Below are 23,197 nucleotides of genomic sequence, written 5' to 3' on the forward strand. Positions count from 1 at the left end.
GGTTTGCTGCTCGGGGGAGTCCCCGTGGGCGGAAGGTTCTCCCGGCACCGTTGCAAAAGTTCAAGGTGTGCAGGCGGGCTAGGCTTTGTGGGGATCATATATATGGGGGCTGGGGGAGGGGTGGAGGGAGGGGGAGGTGGAGAAAGGGAAATTGGTCATGCTTTCCCACAGCATTACTTCACTGCCTACTCACCGTTCACTGAGGTGAGCTGAGGCCTTGGGCTGAGTGCTGGCTGTGACCGGGAGCAAGTGCCCAGGCTGCCCTGAGCCTCGGGCTCTGCACCTATGAAACTCAAACCAACCAACAGACGACCAGCCCCCACCCCCCCAGGGCAGGTGCGAGGAGCAGTTGGGAAAGCAAGTCGTCCAAGTGCTTTGGGAACTCTACACACGTGCAAGCGCATCACTGCTGTGCGGAGCATCCTGGCCTCCTTTTTTTATTTTCATAATATATATTTTTAAAATTTTATTTATTTATTCATGACAGAGAGAGAGAGACAGAGAGAGAGAGGCAGAGACACAGGCAGAGGGAGAGGGAGAAGCAGGCTCCATGCAGGGAGCCCGACGTGGGACTCGATCCTGGGTCTCCAGGATCACACCCTGGACTGAAGGTGATGCCAAACCACTGGGCCACCGGGGCTGCCCCATACCCCGGTCTCCTTATTGCAAAATCACTCAATGATTATGCCCTACTGGTGCTGGGACAGTGACCTGGACACCGAGGCTGCCCAGGCACACTTCTGTGATGGTTCGGGGCCAGGAATGGTGGCATGTCCCCTCGCACACAGCCACCAATGGCCGTGTTTCCAGTGCAGGGAGAATGAGGCAGTGTGTGCATGGCCAGGCCGGGAAGGTGGAGGGGCCCTGGGGCCTGGCGGCCTAGCCTCGGCCTTGCTGCTCGGCGGGGGAACCCCAAGGGATGCAGCCTGTTAGGAGCCAGTGCAGCGGACAAACCCCAGCACGTGTGCAGCCGGCCAGGCGCTCGGGCTCCGGGCCGCCTACAGCAGGGTAGGCCCAAGCAGTGCTCCCAAAGCAGGTCCCACAGCACATGGGCTGAGGGACGAGCGATTTCGTAGGCAGGAGATTCCAGAAGGCTGGCATGTGCCAGCACCCCGCTTGGAAACACGTAATGCTCCCAGGAATGATGAAGACTGAGAAGTCCCCCGAGGGCCGGGGGGTGAGGACATGGCTTTATGTGACTTTGTTAATGCAGCATTTCCCATGAGTATCTGACCATGTCCCTGGGACACATTGTGGGAAATGCTGGACCCTGAATCAGAGATTGACAAGCTGTGGGCCAAGAAAAGGCTAAAGATGGCTTACCCTGTGACCTGAGGATGGTTTTTATATTTGCTAATGACAAAAAAAAAAATCAGAAACTGAAAAGTACATGAAATTTAAATGTCAATGTCCATGAATACAGTTTCTCCGGGGCACAGCCACACCCAGCCTGTTTACATATTGTGTATGGGCGCTCTTGTGCTACGATGACAGAGACCAGTACTCATGGCGGAGACCCTCTGGCCCACAAAGCCCAAAATATTTACCCTCTGCCCTTTACAGAGAGGGACTGCTGAGCCCCGCTCCGAATTACAATCCTGCACAAACATCTGGGTTCAGGTAGACTGTGATGTGAGGGGTGGGAGAAGGAAGACCAGGGGACCCTGGAAGGACTCGGCCCTTCCCCATCTCTCCGGCTGGCAGGCCCTTCTCATCCTCTGGGGCACCAGCACCCCTGCCCTTCATCACTCATTCATTCACTGGCATTCGTTCCCTTAGGCAGACAAACTGCTCGCTGCTGTCCCCTGGCTAGCACCTGGCCCTGCTGCCTCAGCCTGCGTGAGGGCCCAGCTGGAGTCCTTCGCTCCAGCAGAACCTACATGTTGCCCTCCAGTCCATGGCAGGGGCCCACACCACACCCTTTCCTCCCCCTTGGGGATCCAGGGCATTACTAAAAATCCCCAAGTACTACGGGAAGAAGATGCCCAGAGGGCATTCATGAAACAAAAAGAACATGTGCTAAGAATGTGGCAGCAAGGGGGGGGATGGGGAGGAGGGACCAGAGACGACTGGAGAGACAGCTGAGGCAGGAAGCTGAGAGGGAAAGTGAGCCCCAGGGCAGCCTCGGTGCTAGACAGCTGCCTACTGATAGGCAGGAGGGCAGAGGGATGAGCTGTTAGCAGGGCAGGCTAGAACAGAGGCATGAGGTCATGTGTAGAGCTCGAGAGGTTCCAGGACATCCCCCCTGGGGTCACGAGTAGCTCCTTCTGTCTAAGGGAAAGATAATACAAGTCAGATATTCCAGGCAAACATGTGCCTGAGCTCAACATAGCACGATTCCCTGGAAGAGAGGGAGAGGGAGAACTCAAGGACTTGGCCCAGCGACAACTGAGATTGCGGGATATAAGCACCAGGCTGGCCCCCAGGCAGACTCGGGTTCAGGACGTGACTGAGCTGCCTTGAGCTGTCTGCATCTTAGCCTCCTTACCTATAGAGTCAAGTCTCATAGGGTCACGAGACGCAGTGATGTAGGGCCTGTTACTCCAAGTGTGGTCCATGGACCGGGGCAACAGCAGTATCTGGGAGCTCATTGGGAATGCAAACTCTCAAACCCTTCCCCCGAAACTGCTGAGCCAGCACATGCATTTTAAGAAACTCCAAGGGGATTCTGAAGTATAGTAAAGTTTGAGAAAACACACGGGGCACAACCCAGGGTCTTTGACGTGGTAAATGCATAACAAATTAGGGCTTCAAGGGTGAGCGGAAGGACCTGAGCGGTGATTCTCCATGGGGCAGTTCCATCCCTAGGGGACATGTGACAATGTCTGGAGACACTTTGGATCGTCCTCACTGGGCGGTGTGGGAGGTGGAGGTGCTACAGACGTGGCATAGAATGGGTCAGGGCTGCTGCTGAACATCCTACAGCACGCAGGACTGCCCCTCATCACAAAAAAGGAGGTGACCCCTAAATGCCAACAGTGCTGAGGCTAAGAAGCCCTGGGCTAGAGGCAAGTAGTGGCTGCGGGGGAAAGAGCTAGAATAGCACCAAAGTAGGACAAGAAGGGAGCCCTTACTGGGGCGGGGGCAGTGGACAGATAGCATGGGCAGGGGAGTGGGAAAAGCAACATGGCAACTTGGAAGGCAGAGGCTCCTGGCAGCGAGGAGAGGGGCAAGGGCTGGCCCACCCCACTGGCTCATCCGTGGGGAAGCTCCAAGTCTCTGACCTCAAGGGCAGAGAAAATGGGGCTGGTCCTTCGGTCTGTATGCACATATTTCTACCCAAACTCCATCCTAGACCAGACTAAGACCAGAGGTCCTTCTAATATCTCTAAACCCCATGCTCTCTGGAACTTGGGGGATTTCCTTTACAAAAATATGGGGCGGGAGAAAAGCTCCCCTGAGAATAAACTTTGATTTACAAGGCCATTCCCCCCCCCAAAAAATATTCTTTATTAGATTTAGGGGGTTTATGCTTTTCATCCCATACCACCTGTCATGTATAACTCTACAGAATTTCAGTTTTACGTTTGAGAAATAAATCTACTCCTACTCCCATATCTCCTATAAATTCCCCTAAACCTACAGGGAGAGAAGGGGCCTGAATCAGGATGGAGAAGGGTCCCATCTCCACTCTCAGGTGAAGCAGTAAAGGGCTCACTCTTAGAACTGAATACCTCCTCTTTCTGATGGATGGAAATGCCCTGCAGCCTCTAGAGAAGCAATAAGCCCATTAACTAGGATTTCCTGATAGCCAAGAGATAAAAGAAAGTTACATCATCATTTTTCTTCCAGCAAATTTACTTTAATCTTCTCTCTAAAAATGATTTTATCTCCCTATTTGGCTAGGAAACTTATGCAGTAATAGACGTGGGTTACTGGGGCCTTTTGTCAGCCTTTTCCCTGTCTTCCCTGCACACCATTCCCAGGAGCAGAGATGACACGTGCTTGTATCTACTGGTTGGCCCCTGGGGCTGGCCCTCGGCCATTCTATCTTGGTGTAGTAAATGGTTTCTTGTTCCAGCCGTTTCAAAAGATGAAAGTAAAAACAAACAAATTCTTTTTACACCCGTACAGCATGCTTAGATATACAAAACACTTCCAAGGAAACGTTTCCCTTTGATAGGCACCATGACCTTTTGGGATAAGGAGGACAGATATTATTTCTTTGCAGATTAGAAAGCTGAGAGTCAGAAGAGTCCAGTGATTTTTCTCTCGGGGACATAAATCGATAATAGAACCAGAACTGGAGTGCAGGTCCTCTGGCTTTGAGTCGAGTACTCGTTGCCCTGTACCACCCTTTCTGTGCTACTTCTCGATCATGCAAATGAGCATTCATTTACTGAACAAATATTCCCTAAGCACTACTGAGTGCCAGAAGAGGCTAGCCAAAAAAAAAAAAAAAGAGTTACTGTATTTTACATTTCTGTAAAAATGTCCAGAAAAGACAAACATATACAGACAGAAGATAGAGTTGTGGTTGCCTAGGGTTTGGAGTCAGGATCTGGGTGGGTAAGGAGGTTTGGGTGTGACTGCTAATGAGTTTAAGGTTTCTTTTGGAGGCTTAAGAAAATATTCTAAAATTAGACTATGGTGATGCACTCTTTGAACATACTAAAAGCTATTAAATTGGACGCTTTAAGCCGGAGAACTCTATGGTGTGTAAACTATGTCTCAATAAAGCTGTGAAGAAACAAATTGAGATGCAGTCCTCTGGGTTCCAGTGCATCAGTAAAGTGGAGATACACTTGCAAACAGATAAATTGTCACACTATGTCTTGCAAGGTGCCCTTAACAGAAGGTTAGGTGGCTCATGGGGACATGGAAGTTGGACAGAAGCGCCCCTGGTCTTGGGACAGGGCTGGAAGGGGTAAAGAGGCTATGCGATTGAGGTGATGTTTGATCTGAGGCTTGAAGCCTGAGCTGGAGTTTATCAGCAAAAATGAAATGAGGGCACCTGCCTGAGACCACTGTGAGCCTCACAAATTCCATGGCCATCCAACTACTGAAGGGGACCAAGAAAAAGAAGGATCTGGAAGCTGCTAGAAGAGGGACCATCACTGATTGCTCTTTTGCTTAATGATTCATGGAAACCAGTGGAGAACAGCAATTTAAATACAACTTAGGAGCCTAAAAAGAGACCTAGGGTGCTGCTGATCCCTCAGAGCTGCAGACAGGAATGGAGGCATGGGGAAGAGCCAGGGTCCTCATTTTCTAAGCAAAGCCTTTGGCCAATCACAGGAAACAGAAACACAGGAGACACCCAGTTCCGAGAAGTGCCCCTGCTCCGCAGAAGCCAGGCTCCTATACCCTCCCACAGCCCGCAAGGCACTAGGTTTGAGTCCCAGAGACATGAATATTTTAAGTACAGGACAGTATACAGGTTGGGAAAAATGATAGTTATAGTTTCCTGTGTGGATCCAAGATTGTGGCCCGTTTTCCTGTGTCACTCTGTCTCTCACATATCCCAGATTGCTTTTCCTAACGGAGATTTTTTTTCTTTTTCTTTTATTTATTTTTATTTTTATTTTTATTTTTTTTAGATTTTTCCTTTTTAATGGAAAGAAGGAAAGGAGGGAGGGAAGGGAAAAAGAAAGGGAGGAAGTGGAAGGAGTCTTACAGACTCTTGTCTCATCCTTTGAAACAGAATACATGCTACTCTAGAAGAAAATTCTTTTTTTTAAAGTTTATTTCATTGTATATTTTTTTATTGGAGTTTGATTTGCCAACATGTAGCATAATACCCAGTGCTCATCCCATCAAGTGCCCCCCTTAGTGCCCCCCTAGTGCCCATCATGCAGTCACCCCAATCCCCCACCAAATCCATTTCTACCACCCCATTTTTATTGGGGTTCAATTTGCCAACATATAGCATATCACCCAGGGATCATTCCGTCAAGTGCCCCTCTCAGTGCCCGTCACCCAGTCACCCCAACTCCCCTCCCACCTTCCATTCCACCAGCCTTGTTCATTTCCCAGAGTTAGGTGTCTCTCATGTTCTGTCATCCTCACTGATATTTCCCATTTTCTCTCCTTTCCCCTTTATTCCCTTTTGCTATTTTTTATATTCCCCAAATGAACGAGACCATGTAATGTTTGTCCTAGAAGAAAATTCTAAATGCGCAACTCAAGTGTATTACCCCTCACCCATCAAATCATCTTTGGTTTCTGGGGAGAACACTCTCCCTTCCCCACTTCCACTCATCACTTTTCTGTTTCTGTACCCCAGCGGTGCCCAGCTCAGAGCCCTCTACTTATCGGGTGGTCAGTAAATGTGTTTGCTCTCTAAACAATTGTTGATTTCAAAATTGGGTAAATGGAATACACCTGAGGAGGAGGATAAAGTGAATTAAACTGATTTTTGCTTTTGTGTGATTCTTACTTGATTATTTATGGGTAACATCTATGCAGTGGCATGCCGTTCGGCCACTAATAATTTCTATTTGAATTCTTAAAAAAGATTATAGCCTTTTAGAATTAAAAAGCAGGTTACAGAATGATATATGCAGTATGATCCCGTTTTTATGCCAAAAAGAATGGGCATATATGTTGAAAATGATGAAGAACTACACATGCCAAGATGTTAACCAAATTATCTCTGCGTGGTAAGAGAAGGGGTATTTCCCTCCTCTATAGCTTTTCTTCATTTTCCAACCTTCTATATGTTGAATATAAGCACAAGTTTCTTTAAAAGTTATTTTTAATTTGGGGGACCTTGGTGGCTCAGTTGGGTAAGTGTCTGGTTCTTTTTTTTTTTTTTTCTGACACCAAGAGAGTAAGTATTTATTGAGACATAGTTATTCTGTCACACACGATTCATTGTAAAGGCCAAGCCATGCACAGCAATCATAAGATTAGGAGCCTGTCCCCATGAAGTAGTGTAGACATTTGACTGAATGCCAAAGAAATAGGCATAGAACTTGGAGGGTTTGTGTGGTATTTAGTTTAGATTGTTGCTCTTTAAATAGTTGGTTGGTGGCATGACCAATGGGATAAATAAATATAGTGACAAATCAGAACAAGGCCAGATGCTGTGGACAAAAGAAATGAGGACAATACCAATATATTGGCATGATGGTGTTTTACTCAGGGCTGGTGGTGAAGAGCAAAGTTCAACAATAAGAGGATCCACAGCAGATTTGGCAACAGAAGGCGGTATGGCAGCAGGGGGTCTGATAGCATGCTGGGCAGAAGCAGCTGGAGCCATAGCAGGAAAGGTGGCAGCAGCTGGACACATAGCAGCTGAGGCAGCAGCAATTCTATCAGAGGCCATGGTCAGAGCAGAAAGAGCCACAACAGGAGGTGACCATAGTGCAAAAGGGTGGGGGTTCTGGGTAGGTTTCCAGGAGATTGGGATTCTCGAGTAAAAGTCTCCCAAATTCTGATGAGAAACTGTCATTATCATGTCCAAGATTATTTTCTTTGTATTGTTTGTCATGTTTAAAGAGAACTTATCAGATATTGTGATTGTGGCATGATTCAGATGCAGAGGTCATCTTCACATTTAAAATGGATGCTTACAGTTTTTTTCTTAATATTTTATTTATTTATTTGAGAGAGAGAGAGAGAGAGAGAGAGAGCAAGCAGGAGAGGAGAAGACGAAGTGTCTGGTTCTTGGTTTCCGCCCAGGTCGTGATCTTGCCACCACGGGATCAAGCCCCACGTCAGGCTCTGTGCTTCACATGGAGTCTGCTTCGACTTCTCTCTCCCTGTCCCTCCCACTCACTCTTTCTCCATCTCTCTCACACATACATAAATAAAAGTTATTTTTAATTTAAGTAAACCGTTGGTTTCACCACTGCTCACTGAAGATGACCGAGATTCCCTGATCTGGAAAGGTGCAGACCTTGTCCATTCATTTTCCCAGCTTTCTTTCTTCCCACACCTCCGCACGACGTGCTCCCAGCCCAGCTGAGCTGCTCCCCTCCACCTCCTGCCTCTACCAATCTGTTCACAATCTGGGGTGTCCTTACCACCTGCCAAACGCTAACCACCCCCTATCGCCTTGACATAGAAGGATGGTCACGGTATATTTTTGATTGTCAAAAGAAGATTGCACATATGTGCGCAGGAATATAGCCATATATATGTATATATCCATATGGGTGTGCACAACACACTCACACACACACACACTGTGAAGGGCTAAGATTACAGGCTGAGTAGAGTTTTATTTTTATCTTTAAACTATTTGGTGTAATTAGCATAACTGATAAATCCCTATTACTTTTGCATTAAAAATTTTACCTGCTCTTCGAGTTCTCTTCCTTCAAACCATTTCTGAAAGCTGCAAAGAATTTCTATCACCCCTGAGCACTGTAGCAATTTGAACCTTTTTTTGTGGAACGGAATCCCCTTCCCTCCTGGCCACCCCCCCCCCCCGCCTCCTGGATTAAGATCTCGGGAGGGCAAAGGGATAGATATTGTCTCTTTATCTTACCTTTACGCTGTTCAGCATAGAAAAATAGGTTATTGACTAAATAAGTAGTAAGATACTCACTAGGAAAGTGTTCAGAATGATTGGAAAGCTGCATTTTGCAGGGTTAATCTCAGCACACGAATTAAGATTTTCAATCTCTGAAGGTGCTCTACACCCACTTTAAAGTATGGCAGACACTGAAGTCCCTCCTCACATTTACAGCTTCCCTCATCCCACACCGTGGGAAAATCACACTTCCCCGCCCCAGTGGAGTTAGATGGGCCATGTGACTATTTTGAAGTGGAAGAGACATGTCGTTTCGGGTGGAAGAATGAAAAGCCAGTGCGTACTTCTCCATGCTCTCACGTCCTGCTTGTGTTAAGATACTGTTACAGGATAGAAGTGTCTCCTTCAGCCTGGGCCCCTGAGCATCCATGAAGGACAGAGCCCCTTGCCAACATGTCTTGTGTGAAAGAAGTGAGAAATCACTTTTATTGCATTAAGCCACCGAGAGAGATGAAGATATTGCTTATTATTGCAGCACAACGTGGCCTAACTGGCTAATGTTATAGGGGAGAAGAATGTAAATGTTTTTAAAGACCCTTTCAACTCTCAGAAAATGAATTTAGAGCCTGATTTAGGAAAAATCGTTAGTCTAGATGCTACTTAGACAGCTCATTATAAGTCAGAGATTCTCAAAAACCATTCTTTGATGGAAAGCATGGCTTTCTCCTGAAGCACAATGCAAGCAAGGCACTCAGCAGGTTCTGGCATGATGCTCACCATTTTGGGATCCAGCAACTGGCTGCTCATTTAGGAGTCACACCATGGGACAGCAGCTCCAGAATGCAAGATGGATGGAACCCTGACAGTCTCCCTGCAAGAGAGAGCCTTGTGCTCCTGGCAAGAGTGATGGAGAGGACCCTTCTACTGGGAGGCACCAGTAAAAAGTTTTGGATAAGCCAACACACACACAGACACACGCTTCTACCCACATACTTACTACTTGTTTTTTAAAACTGGCAAAGAAAGGCAGGTCTGAGCTTGCCCCAGAATATGAGAAATTAGAGATTGTGGCCCTGAAAAGCCTTGCATATGGTGCTTGAAGTGCAAAATGACTTGGGTTCTTAAACCCAAATTTTTTTTCTAAGATTTTATTCATTCATTCTTGAGAGACATAGAGAGACAGGCAGAGATACAGGCAGAGGGAGAGCAAGCTGCGAGGAGCCCGATGTGGGAGCCCGATGTGAGACTCGATCCCAGGACCCCCAATGAGCCACTCAGGTGCCCCATAAATCCCAAATGTTTTGCATGTGGTTCCTTATTTCCAGCCTTTCCCCACAGATAAATGGTCAAATCCAGGGAATCATCAGAGTCAAAGGACGGGTGAAGAGCGGTTACTGCTTCCAGCAACAGTGGGTGGGGCTCATTGTCCATTCTGTCTTCAACTTCCGAAAAATATCCTCTTAGGAAATGTATTACTCATGAAAATGAGGAGAGGGTATTTCCCTCCGTGGACTATTTCCTGCCTGGAAAAGTCACCATGACTTTTCCCAAGCCAGAGAGTCCTAAAAGAAAGGAGATGTGATGGATCTAATTGCTTGATCCTGGTTGAACGAATTCCTTTTTCTCCCACACTAAAATAACAGTAAAAATAACCTGGGATAACATAACCTAAATGCTCATGTTTCATTAGCCTGTGATTAAAAATCAGAAATTAAATATCTCAAAGTTCTGTGGTCCCATGGACTCATGTAAACATAGCAGGCTGTTACAGAGTTCTACTCCGCAGAGTGTTTTGAGAATTCCCAAAGGAGTGTGTCTCAGAGCCCCGTCCATGCACCAGTCTGGACCAGCAGGGCTGACCGAGCCCGCTATTGTAAGCTCCAGCTGCTGCCTCAGTGATGGTGAGAATGGGATTCTCCTCACCAGCTTCTCAGCACCAGTTTGCTCCAGCCAAAAAATGTCACAGGGTCTCACCCCCCACCCCCCGCCCCATAGGGTGTTGAGCCCAAAGTGTTACAGAGTTCATTGAGACAACTTTCCCAATTGATATTGCAAGTCCTTCTTGGCCACATAACCAGGACACCTGCCGGGATGATTGGTTTGGGGACAACTTCTGGTAGCATGGGACTGGAATTCATCATTTCTTTGTGCTGGGGGTTGAGGGGTAGGTCTCAGCTCTAGTCCAATAAGTCAGCCTATTGTGTTGTGCCTTATGAAGAACTCCCACAATTTGATATTTACGAAAACCCTGTGGGACAAATATTTATCCACTTTATGGATTAGAAAGCCAAGACCAAGAGAAGTTTAGTGATCTGCCTAAGCTCATAGGGCTAGAAAATGGAGCTATCTAAGCTTGACCCCAGGATTCTGACTCCAAGCACTAGCTGTGTGGCCTTGGATAAATAAATCTCTTAGTTCTGGGGTGCCTGGGGGGCTCAATCAGTTAAGCTTCTGCCTTTGGCTCAGGTCACGGGCCCAGGGTGCTGGGATTGAGCCCCATGTCAGGCTCCCTGCTCAGTGGGGAGCTTGCTTCTCCCCTCCCTCTGCCACTCCCCTGCTTGTGCGCGCGCACTCTCTTTCTCTCTCTCTGTCAAATAAATAAATATAAATAAATAAAAATCTTTTAAAAAAAAATTTCATAGTTCCTCTGTTCTTCAGTTTCCTCCTCTACGAAGGGAGACTAACAATGCACCTCTAAGAATTTGTGAAGGTTAAATGAGAAAATAAATGCAAAACACATAGAAGAGAGAGCCCGACACATTAGTAAGCACAGGAAAGAGTTAGCTGCTGTTAAACTATTACTAATATTATTTCTATATATTGCCATGACACACTTAATGCCTTTTATTAATAAAAAGTTGCTTGAGACAGCTACAAAAAGCTTGTCACCCTTTATCTATATTCTCTTTCATTTAGGAAGAATAAAAATAGGGCTTATCGTAGTACCTCCTATAGAAATGGGAGAATAGACTGTGGCTAATCCCAGGGTCTATCTGCTCAGGATGTCTGCAGAGTTACTTGAAAATGCTAATGGTTCAGCCCCAAGAGAAGCCATATGAGAATATTACATAAAAACCTCAAGACCAGAACTTGTGGAGTGGGCTCTTTTTTGATTAACATTTATAATGAAAGCAAATGGGAACTAAGTCATTTCCTAATAAGCCAGATCATCTTGTCCTAGAATCATGATGCCTTAAACAACTATTCGTACTTTCTGCTAAAGTTTGTTGATCTGAAGATGTTTTTATTTCATGTTTATTTTTAAAACAAGAGCTTTATTGAGATGTAATTCACATACCATAAAGTTCACCCTTTAAAAGTGGTCTTGGGTAGGGCGCCTGGGTGGCTCAGTCAGTTAAGTGTCTGCTTTCTGCTCTGGTCATGATCCCGGGGGTCCTGGGATTGAGCCTGCATTGGGCTCCCTGCTCAGTGGGGGGTCTGCTTCTCCCTCTCCCTCTGCCCCTCCCCCTGCTCATGCACGCTCTCTCTTTCTCTCTAATAAATATAAATAAAATCTGGAAAAAAATTCTATAAAAGTGGTTTTGGATATATTCCCAGAGTTGTGCAACCAGCACTGTTATCTAATTCCAGAACATTTTCATTACCCTAAAAAGCAAACCTCCTACCCATTCTCAGTCACTCCCCATTCCCCTGCCATTCCCCTGCCCGTAGTCCCTGGAAACCACTGGTTTATTTTCTTTCCATTCCCAACATTTGCCCATTCCCAACATTTCCAGGCATTGTATTTGAAAAATTATCATTTCAAGCCTAGAATATCATTTTCCTATGAGGTGAATTTATATTTGCTTCTGAAAGGAGAGCAGGGGATTAGTTATCTCAGATTACTTTAATTACTTTAATTGCTCAGATGACTTTGAATAGACTGAGATGATTCAAAGCTGATTTTTCTGTCTCTGTTAGGGCCAGTCTATGGAATACCATGATTCCTAGGGGCAGCCCTTTGGGGTCTCAACCCCAAGCTTGCCAGGGAGTTAGTAGGGCTCCTCTTCAGCAGGCCCCGAGTGCCTACTGTTGTGGTCTTGATCCTGTAAATTTCTGTTAAATTCTACACATCTTCTCAGCCTCCCAACCTTTCCTTAACCTTTCTCAATTTAGATGATTTCCCTGAGGGAAAAGCCATCCCCAGTAGCGAGCCCAGCACCGACTGGATTTCCGTCTCCCACGTCTTGGCTCTATAATTCTGTCTACCTTGTTATCTCTCCAAGACCTTCAGTTTTTGTTCCCATATTTCCTGATTTTTCCAATTTTTTCTTGGATTCTTCTCAGTGAGAAGTTTCATCTAGAAGCCAACAGCTATTTCCTCCTTCATGCAGAACAGATGAAAAGCAAGATACTTCCACATATTCGCCACCCCCTGACAGCTTCGGGAAAGTCTCTGGGCTCTGCCATTGGGAGGAGAGACACCCCCACTGTGCAGAGTCTGTGAGGGTTCAATGAAATAACGTAGACCAAGTGCTCAGCGAGTTTGTAATAATCGTTTCCCAATTTGTTCCAGCCTGCATAAAGTGCAGAGCCAATTTTTAATCCTTCTAGCAATTTATGATTCACACTCTTATGATACATCCTTTGTGGAAAAATCTTAGCTCACCTTCATTGCATTGTCTGCCTTCCACATGTTTCATCCATTTTCCTTAAATCTTGGGTGGCATGTATCTTTATAAGCCACTCTAAATCACTTTAGTAGAAGGAGGGACAAAAGTAAGTAAATAAGATAAGTTAAATAAGGGCATTTTAACTGCTATATGCTCTACATGCAGAAGGAAATAATGATATCAGCGCGAGATTGAACCAGTTGCCTGGGGTAGCAGGATTTTGAAGTCTATTGTCTTCTCATGCCACTTGCTGACATCCTTGCTCATCCTTCAAGGTCTAACCCAAGAATCTCTCTTTCGAAGAGCCTTCTCTGGTCTCTCTACACAAGTTTCTTTCTTTAACCATATTGGGCCATATATTGCTGGACAGTGACTTACCTTACCAACCTTGGTCTCCTTATACACCTGTAACCTCCACAGCACCTACAAAGAGAAACTGCCTCACGTTGAATTATTTTGTAACAGTTTTACTGATATGCAGGAAACTGCATATATTTAAAATGTACAATTTGGTAAGTTGTGGCATATACACACTTCTGTAAAACCATCACCACCACCAAGATAACAAACATATCCATCCACCACATTAACCATTCACTTATTGGTGGACATTTAGGTTGTTTCAAAATTTTATTTAAAAGAGAGCTGCTACAAGCATTCGTGTACAAGTCTTTATAGGGGTATGCGCTTTTCTTTTTTTTCTCTTGGGTAAATACACAGAGGTGGAATGGCTAGGTCATATGGCAAATATTTGCACACGTTTTTACAAACTGCTGAACTGTTTTCAAAGTGGTTTTATCATTTTACATCCCCAGCAGCAGCATATACAATTGCTTCATTTCCTCCACATCCTCGCCAACACCTGGTGTGGCCAATCTTTATACTTTTAGCCGTTCTAGTTTGTATGATGTGGTATCTCATTGTGGTTTTAATTTGCATTTACTTAATGTCAAATGACGTTGAGCGTCTTTTCATGTGCTTTTTGTTTTGTTTTGTTTACCTTCTTTGGTGTCTGCTCAAATTTTTTGCTTATTTTTTTTAAAAGATTGTATGTTTGGATCTATGGTCCGTTTTGAGTTAATTTTTATATGCTGAGTAAGGTAAGGGGTCCAAGTTCATTTTTTTCCGCACAATATCCAATTATTCTAGCATCATTTCCTAAAAGGACTATTCTATCTCCACTGAGCTACCTCTATAACTTTGCTGAAAAATCCATTGCCCACGAATATGTGGGTCTTTTCTAGACCTTCTTTTCTGTTCCATCAATCTATTTTTACACCAACACCAAACTGTCTTAATTGCCATTGCTTTAGATAAGTCTTGAGATTAGATAATACACCCTCCAATTTTGTTCTTCTCTTTCAGAAAGTTATATTTGGTCTATTGTATTTTAGTAGGAATTTTAATGTGAATTTATCAGTTTCTACCTTTAAAAAAAGGCTGCTGAAAATTTCATAGTGATTACATTAAAGTTATAGATAATATTGGGAGAATTGACATCTTAATAATTTTGAGACTTCCAATACTTGAATACATCTTCCCATTACTTAGATCATCTTTTATTTCTCCCAGCAATGGTTTGTAGCTTTTAATGCAGAAATCTTTTTTTTAAAGATATATTTATTTATTCATTTATTTATTTGAGGGAGAGAGCTAGTACAAGGGAGGAGGGAGAGAGGGAGAGAATCTTCAAGCAGACTCCCCACTGAGCACAGAGCCTGATCCAGTTCTCCATCTCATGACCCTGAGATCATGACCTGAATTGAAACCAAGAGTCAGACACTTAACCAATTGAGCCACCCAGGTGCCACAGTGAAGAAATCTTTTACATTTTTAGCCTGATTTATCCCCAAGCATTTCAAAATCTTTTATGCTTTTGTCAAGAGTGTGTATGTATGTAAACGTGTGTATCATATACACACATCTATATTATTTATGTATATCATTTACTTGTATTATTATTATTTGTATTGCAATTATATATATATATTATTACAAGTTCCAATTGTGTGTTACTGGTATATAGAAATACTATTGCTCTTATTTTCTGCTACCAAATAAAACTTTCTTTTTAGTTCTAGGAGCTTTCTATAGATTCAGTCAGATATTGAACTCAGACAAGCACATCATCTATGCATAAAGACAATTTTACTTCATTTCTATGGATGACTTATTTCTTCTTGAATTGAGCTAAGGTTTAATAACGTTTGAATTACATGGACCTGAGTTTTAATGCCAACTCTGCCATAACTCACTGCGTAACCTTTGACAAATTGCTTTCCCTCTCTGAACCCCAGTCACCCTTAAAATGATCTATGTTCTCTTCACTTTTAACATGCAGTGAAACAAAGGATGCTTTCTGAAAGGTATTAGCATTCTAGTTGTAATCCACGGCTTCCTGCCTCCAGGCCTCTGAGTCCTACCTTCTTCCCGTTAAGCAATTGACTCATCCTGCTCAGGACAGTTGAGTTGAACTGGAGGGTGTCACCTCTTCTCCTCCCAACCTTCCAGTGAAATATGGGAGTGGTTGTATTCAGTCATCCTTTTACCATTTGCCCTGCTGCCTCCTATCGGCAAGGCAGCAGGGTGGGGGTATCTGTATTCTGGCAAAAGCCAAAGCATTTAACTCAGGGAAAAAAAAAATCAAGTTGAGAGTCATATATATAGAAAAAGTAATTTCACTTGGTATTTTAAAAAAAATGTTGCCATTACACAATTCTATTTTTTTGCTTTTGAATAAAGTCTTTAAAATGTAATGTTACACTGAGATAGAGTAGGCTAAAAAGCTGAAAAGACACAGTCCTGTCCTTCAGAGAACTTGAGTCCAGCAGGACAATGGTCCATTCCTTCGCCATCTTTTTGAGAGAGGGATATAGGCAGACAAAATCACATTGGACTATGTTGGTGAAAGCCTGGACCCTTAAAATTAAGGATTTTGGGCAACCCCAAATGATGATGGGAATGAGAGATATAGTGGACGTTTGTATTCTTTTGAGTTACTCTCCATCCAGATCTCATTTCTAGGCTTGGGAGCTAGCTTTCATTCTGAGAAGGAGCCCACCTCCCACCAGAGAGAAGGCTTGTCCAACCTTCCTGGCATCCAGCACCCTCTAGGCCTGCCAATCAGATGCGCTTACCCCAAATTCTGAATCCAAACCTGGTGATGTGGGAACCATGCAAACTCCTTCTGGCAACAGAAGGCAGCAGCAGCTACATGTGATCCCCCAAGTCAGTTGTAGCACATCTGGTTTCTAGAATTCAGAATTACCTGTTTCTACACTTTCATTTTACAAATGCAGTGTGGAATAAACTAAGACCAACCAAATGAGAACAAGCAAAGGCTATTTAATCAGAACTTGTTACAGTAAAGAAGTCAGCTACTGTCACTTGTGTTCTGGCACAGATTTAAGGCCTCGAAGGAGTGGGAAAGTTTTATAGTGGACAACAGGGAAGTCTTTGGGTTTGCCTTGATTGGCATGGGGAAGCTGTCGGTGGGCTCACTAGAAGCAGGGCATCCTGTGCGATTGGTTCGGAGGGCATATTTGGCTTTTCTGGTTCATGCTAAGTTGAAAATTGGAACAAAATATAGGGAATCAGTCAGTTATCAATCAAATCCTGGCCACGAAGGGGCCAATTGCTACAGGGGTTACTGTTTGGCTTCCTGGCTCGTTGCTGCATAGCAGTCTGACTTCATACAAATCCAACTTATAGATAGCAGACTGGCTTCCTGGGCTGGGCACTGTGGGCAATGAGCTGGTTTCCGGGGGCTGCAGATTGTAGATCAGAATTCTATTTTTATATATGGTCTAGCCACTGACCATATTCAATCTCTCAGCAGAAACTGAAACCCAAAAGGACAGAGTAACCAGAACTGATAGGTCAACATGAGGTTGAGCACATTTGTCTTGTGACCTCCAAAGGCACTTACGCTCTGCTTGTTGAGGAGACAAGGTTTAGACCATGGGAAAATGATGTCATTTCCCATGATGCTCAACAAACGATGCTCAACATAGATGTCATAGAGAGCAGTTGCACCAGGAAATTAGAGTTAGCACTACAGCTTGGAAGGAAGGCTCATCACCTTCTTCTCAAGGCAGAACCACCCCTATAGCCAGAGCTTCTGTTGATCTAGGACTGTCTATATTCTGGAATTTCTGTCCAGCTGGTGAGGTAAAGTGGTTGGATGCATGGTTCTCCAGTCTGCCTACTGTGTTCATATTTTACCTCAACCATTGTAAGCTGCATGAACCTAAACAAGATGCTTCACCTTTCTGCTCTTCAGCTTCATCATATGTAAAATGGGGAATAATCAACTATCTCATCATGCATTTATGCAAATTAAATGAGTGGGTACTTCTAACACACTTAGAGCAATAGCTAATATATAATAAGTGCTTGTTCAAGTTAGCTATGACAATCTTGTTTAGTGTTTACATCAACCCAGTGTAGTAAGTAGTATAACCTGCATTTTGCAGATGAAGAAGCTAAGGATAGTTACGTCACTTGCCCAAGATAGTGATTGTCAAAGTCAGGATTTTTATTCATGTTTCAGTGAAGTCATCACACATTTTTCCTTCCTACTGTATCTCTGAACACAAGATTCCATTGTTAGAAAAGCAAAAGGTAGAGTAGAAAACGTATAGGGCTTTGGTATCAGGGTGCCCACCTTCAACTCTTGCTTCTGCCCCCTTACACAAATTACTTGCCATCTCTGAACACTTCGTCCCTTTCAAATTGGTAATAATACTACTTATTACAGGGTTGTCTTGAGGATTGAATAATATAATATATGTGAAGTTCTCAATACTGCGCCTGACACATGATGAGTACTTAATAAATGACAATGATCATTTTAATAATTGGAGTTGGAAGTAACAATCATAAACCATTCTTTAGAGTCTGTCCCTTACCGGCCCCACCTTTATGAAGTTTTTCCTTTGCCCATAACCTGACTTGACCTCTCCACTGCTGAATTCCCTGTTGTTGGTACAATGATATGACGGTCAAGCAATGACTTGGAGGAAGAGATGGGTCCTGCTGGGGAGAGGAATCAATAGGCAAAGAGGTAACAAGTCATTGCTAACACAGTAATGTGTAGTCCCAAAAGGCCCAGGCTTCTCATGGCTCAGATTTCCAGAAGAGTCAGAAATGTTTCCCAGGAAACAAATGGATGAATTTTATCCTTAGCTGTGGGATCAACCTGCAACACACCCTTCTGGAATACTCATACCCTTCAAAGATAAAACCAGCCTCCTCATTGCTATCCAATGTCTTTTGGAGGTAGTTGTTCCAATTTTAACACTGAGTTCATTAAGGTTGGCTCCTCAATTATTCCCTGAGAGTTGAAGCTAAGTTGTTTTTCAGACTGGTCAGAGAAAACCATGAGACGTGTGGCTGGAAAATATGATAGAAGATAGATGGCAAATATTTGATAGTAAATGAGTGATAATTATGTGGAATATGAAAGCAGAATATGTCTTATTTTCAAAGGAGAATAAAAAACCATGTCTTCCATCAACCTGAAAGTAGGCACTATCATCCTGTCTTCCAGAGGAAGAACCCAAATTTCAAAAAGGTTAAGTTTTACAGCCCAAATCACTCAGGTAATGAGGGTTGAGTCATGATTTAGATCCAAGAAAAAAGATCTGGGAGAAATATACCTAAATATTTAAGAGTGGATAATAAGTGATCTAAATTTTCTTCTTTATGCTCTTTTGTGTTTTTCAAATTTTCTCTGTTGGGTAATTGTTACTTGTATAATGAAAAAAGAAATTAATAAAGTCATTTAAACTTCATCAAGGCCCAAACTGAGGACTGAGAACAGAAACCAGAGGCAGTGAGGGGAGCCAGCTTTGGGAGCCAGGGCATCAGCATTAGTCTGCTGTTCACGAAGTTGGGAAAACTAAACTGCTAATTGGGGGGGTTTAGGTCAGAGTGCAGTGGGGAGGAAGGAGGCAAAAAGCCCATGCCAGAAGAGCTCAGGGAAGCTCAACATGAAACGGGCCTGAAGAGAGAACACCGGCTTAATAGACGGTCACAAAGACTCGATCCAGAAACAACCTAGACCCTGGAGCGGGCCAGAATAGAAAGTAGAAAAGCCCAACGTAGGCAAGGCCCAGAAAATACACTTTGCATCTGCGTATTTTTAACCTTTATAATAGAGCTTTCTGTCTGTTGTAATTCATGTTGCAATCAAGACTCTGGTTACAAAAGTGAGAAAGAACAAGAGGTCAAAAAGGACAGTGCTCAAAGCCAACAAGGATAAAACAGGGATGACTGAAGCTCTTCACTTGGTCACAGTCCCTTTATGTGGACAGAGGAACAGAGTCGTGGGGTCAGAGATGTGGGTCAACTAAGACACAGAATTGGGAATGCGTTCAGTAAGAGAGAAAAGAGGTTCCCATTGGCATCGTTCTTCCCCAGAGAAGCCAGAAGTCCCTAGGTAATATGAGATTCAAGGTCTCCCCACCATTGTTTTTGTTCCTGAAGCATTTTCAAACTCCAAGAAGATGTAATGCAAAGAAAATTTTATTTGTAGAAATACATTTTGACCATACAGACTCCATAATAGTACAGGTTTGGGCAGTTGAGTGGGGGTGGTCAGTAATTATAAAATAAGTCTCCAATTTCACATCAGAACTTTTTCCAGAACCCACACTTAATAGCCATTAGTTCTCTTTTAAATATCTCATAGAATCTTGGCAGTCGGTAAACAAGTCCTTAATCTAATAAAATAAATAACAACCCTAGCCGCCACCCCTCTGGAATTTAGAGGCTTTGTTTATGAAAACCTGTAGTCAGGTTATAAATACAATCCTTGAAATTTTTTTATAAGTCTTATCTTCACATACAAAAAATAAATAAGTTAAATAGAAAAAAATAAATATATATATTAACCAATAAATACACCCAATAGTAGAAAAGATATTATTAAAATCTTATAAAACCATGGGCTAGATTAAGAGTGGGAACACACGAGGATAGCCACAATAAGGAAGCAAATAATAAATAAATAAATAAATAACACACACAGTGACCCAGCACTAAATTATGTAGCAGTGAGTTGGTAGTTTGCGATCCTGCTTCCGCCAGTACCAAGGACTGGGACTCTTGGCCAGCACTACTGCCAGTAGGGTCATCATTGTCTTCCCCTATTCCATCTCCTCCATCCATTGCAGGAGAATGTCCAGCTCTCCCAAAGCCTTCACCACTGCTGCTTGAGGTGTAAGCTGAAAGACACATGCTTCTGTGGTGAGCCTCTCATAAAAAGACAACATATGCTCCTAGGTTCATCCTCTCCTTTCATTGGTAGGTCTGCAGGGGATTGTAAGCACAATATTCTTTTCAAGATGGAGAGCCCGAAAGCAGTTATGGAATCTCAAGATCCCCAAGAGTCAGGGAGCTCCTGGAGTCCATTACATAGAAAAAAGTGAAGCCTAGGGGGGGAAAATTCAGACTACAACTCAAGCCTTTTGAATCACAGAGATAGAGTAATTAGGCTGTTGTTGTTGTTGTTAAAGGTGTGTGTGTGTGTGTGTGTATGTGTGTGTAGGGGTTGCCTACTGTGCAACTTTAATTGAACAAATATTTATTGTGTTAAGCATTGGGCTTCCTAGGGATTCGGAGATGAGCAGCACAATCCCTACCTACAGGGAATTCAGTCTAGTGAGGGAGACAGAAGCAGACAACTAAAATGTAGTGTGGTGGACAGAGGATGGAGGATGACAGGAGAGGCACCTCGCTTTGAGAGATGCAGTCAGCCTAGAGGTGATGCCAAGGATGAGTCTTAAAGGATGAATAGGGATTAGTCAGTGAGCAGAGGACTCCAGGCCTTCCTGGCAGATGTGCTGAGGCACTGAAATGAGAAACAGCATGGCACAGACATGTGTGAGACTGTGACTGAGTGCTTTTGAGGGCATGTGTAAGTAGGTGAATTTTGAAAAACTATTGCCTCGTTTGTACAGCTGGAAGATCCAGATGTCTCAAGTGCCTTGATGGAATTAGGGTCATTCCCTCTTGAACCCCAGAGTGTGTTCCAGGGACAGCAACACTTCTGGAGACTGGATGCATGTCCTCTGGGTGAAAGCAGAGGGGTGGTCCACATGACCTCAGAGGACTACTGGGGACTACAGGGTTTCTACCAGTATGAATATCCATCCCACCCATGTGTGATCTCAGTTCTAAAAAACGCACCCATCCCAACCAAGGCCCAAATTGCTATACCTCTTCGAAGTGACTCAGAATCTGGCTGTATTTCTCCGTTGCTTCCTCTCCACAAGAGCATGTCATATGTGCATGCTGAAAAGAATGCCGCAGAATAATATATTTTTTATTAAAGATTCTGATTTTCTGCCCTTGCCACTGTCATAAAGTAAGAACTCTACTCTTTCATCTGCATTCTTGTACATACTCCATTCCTATAGAAAAGTCTTTTCAGACCTCATCATTTGAGATTATAAAACTAATGATCAACCAGATGAGGAGGCCAGCTTCGTAGGCTCAAATATGGGGCTCTGTGTGGGGTCCCCAGGTCCTATTCAGACCTTATCTTGATATCGAGTCCAATGGCTTACTGCGAGGCTACCTGGACACAGGATACACTAATATGTGGTAGGATCCTTCACCTACAGAAAAGTGTAATTTCATGTAAATAGATAATTATCATGAACATCAAATAGCATTTTGTAGTTATGTAGATTTTTTTTTTTTTGCATGGAGCGTATACCCAAAACTCAGTAAAACTGAATTCTTATTGGCTAGTCACGCACTACAAGACAGATTATGAGAACTTTTGGACTCAGCTTTTTTATCCATTAAATGGAGGCAAGAAAGAGCTTGGTTGCTAAGTCATTGAAGTTATGTGCAGTAATGGATGCTTTTACCCTTTACTCACACAGAGCCGGAGATCCTTCTTGATGGTAAGAAAAGAGTTGGCAAGACTGCTGGTCTTCCGGAGGATATGGTGGTCAGGAGTCTGATAGTTTTTGAATACCCTGTCCAGGTAGAGTCTCAGTACGTGGCGAAGGAGGCAGCACTGATCTGCAGGCTGCAAAGAAGACTAGTATGTTGGTGGGGGGAAGGTGTCCCGGGACAAGACTCAGGGTGATGGAGATGCCTCCAAACCATATACCCTCCCAGAACTTTTGGGACCAAACACATACCTTTGTGTCTTGCAAAGACTCAGTCTTCCTCAAGATTCTGATATCAATGACTTCATCTTTGGCTTGCTAAATGGAAGAAGGCAAGGCAACAAAGGACAGGTCAGTGACTGCTGCCAGGTCTTAGACATCAAGACCTCTCCTCTTTTCCCTGCCACATGGCCCAGTGGACAGTGTCCCTTTCCAAAACACTCTTAAATTATGAGCTACAACTACTTCTTGGGGTCACATCCTCCCCAATCAGGAGTCCCCAGCCTATCTCTTTTTGTGATCACACTGCTGGGCTGCCAGAGGACCGAGAAAGACAAGGAGAAAGAGAGAGACAGCCACAGGGGCAGGGAGGGGTTGCCTCCCTCACTCACCACACTGTCCCGTATCTCAGAAAATCCATTTCGCATTTCCTGAAGGTTTGTGGTGATCACACAGCTTCCCAAATGGAGTGTCTTCAGCCCAGCAGAAGGTGTCCAGAAGAGATAAAATGCAGCAGAGAGAAGGCAGATGGGAAGACCAGAGGCTTTCATCTTGTGCCAGAATCTGAAGACCAAAGGAGCTAGGAATTCAAAGGAAAAGGAATGACTTACTGATTTTCCCAACATCGTGTCTTAAGAAGCCAATCCAGTCACCAGGGACATGCCTTCCGCAGGTGTCCCCTGGTGAAACTTCATAGCTCTGTCTGGCTTTGGACAGTCTGGCCCATTCATCTAACTTACTAAGAAAAGCTGCTGAGCCTCCTGAGAGAAAAGACGGGTGTTTGTTCAGGGTCTGAGTGTGAGTTGGTGCTACAGGTCCTGACTCCTTTATTCTGTCCCCAACCCAGCTCCATCGTCATTGCCCAGCAGGTAAGCCCTGGAGCAGCAGGCACTTGCTGTGAGTAGACAGAGGATTACATTTCAGGGAAAATGTTAAAACTTGTTTTGGCGAATTGACGTATACAGTCTTCCCTTCCAGAATGCCAGTGTAGCTCGCTCTTCTGGTCCCCTTAGGCCTAGAGGGGAACTGAAGGA

At 44.0% G+C, this 23,197-nt stretch overlaps 1 protein-coding gene across 1 annotated transcript; it reads right to left on the reverse strand.

Annotated features, from left to right (window-relative positions):
* Window positions 1-20,129: 20,129 nt before the first annotated feature.
* IL20 (interleukin 20) lies at window positions 20,130-22,946 on the reverse strand. Its single transcript, XM_055319524.1, has 6 exons — window positions 22,904-22,946; window positions 22,556-22,743; window positions 22,197-22,262; window positions 21,929-22,081; window positions 21,259-21,333; window positions 20,130-20,264 (listed from the first exon to the last, which is right to left on the reverse strand). Exons 2-6 carry the CDS (start codon window positions 22,712-22,714, stop codon window positions 20,187-20,189), a joined length of 531 nt encoding a protein of 176 aa, XP_055175499.1. The 5' UTR covers window positions 22,715-22,743; window positions 22,904-22,946; the 3' UTR covers window positions 20,130-20,186.
* Window positions 22,947-23,197: the final 251 nt, after the last annotated feature.

Source organism: Nyctereutes procyonoides, unplaced genomic scaffold (genome assembly GCF_905146905.1).
Source record: "Nyctereutes procyonoides isolate TBG_1078 unplaced genomic scaffold, NYPRO_anot_genome, whole genome shotgun sequence".
NCBI classification, from domain to species: domain Eukaryota; kingdom Metazoa; phylum Chordata; class Mammalia; order Carnivora; family Canidae; genus Nyctereutes; species Nyctereutes procyonoides.

Excerpts from the sequence above, each read along its gene's own strand:
- IL20 (XM_055319524.1), bottom strand. The coding sequence starts at position 22,714 with ATGAAAGCCTCTGGTCTTCCCATCTGCCTTCTCTCTGCTGCATTTTAT. Across the intron at positions 22,082-22,196 it reads AGTCTTTGCAAGACACAAAG|CCTGCAGATCAGTGCTGCCT; the intron begins GTATGTGTTTGG and ends TCTTCTTTGCAG. Across the intron at positions 21,334-21,928 it reads AGAAGGATCTCCGGCTCTGT|CATGCACATATGACATGCTC; the intron begins GTGAGTAAAGGG and ends CATTCTTTTCAG.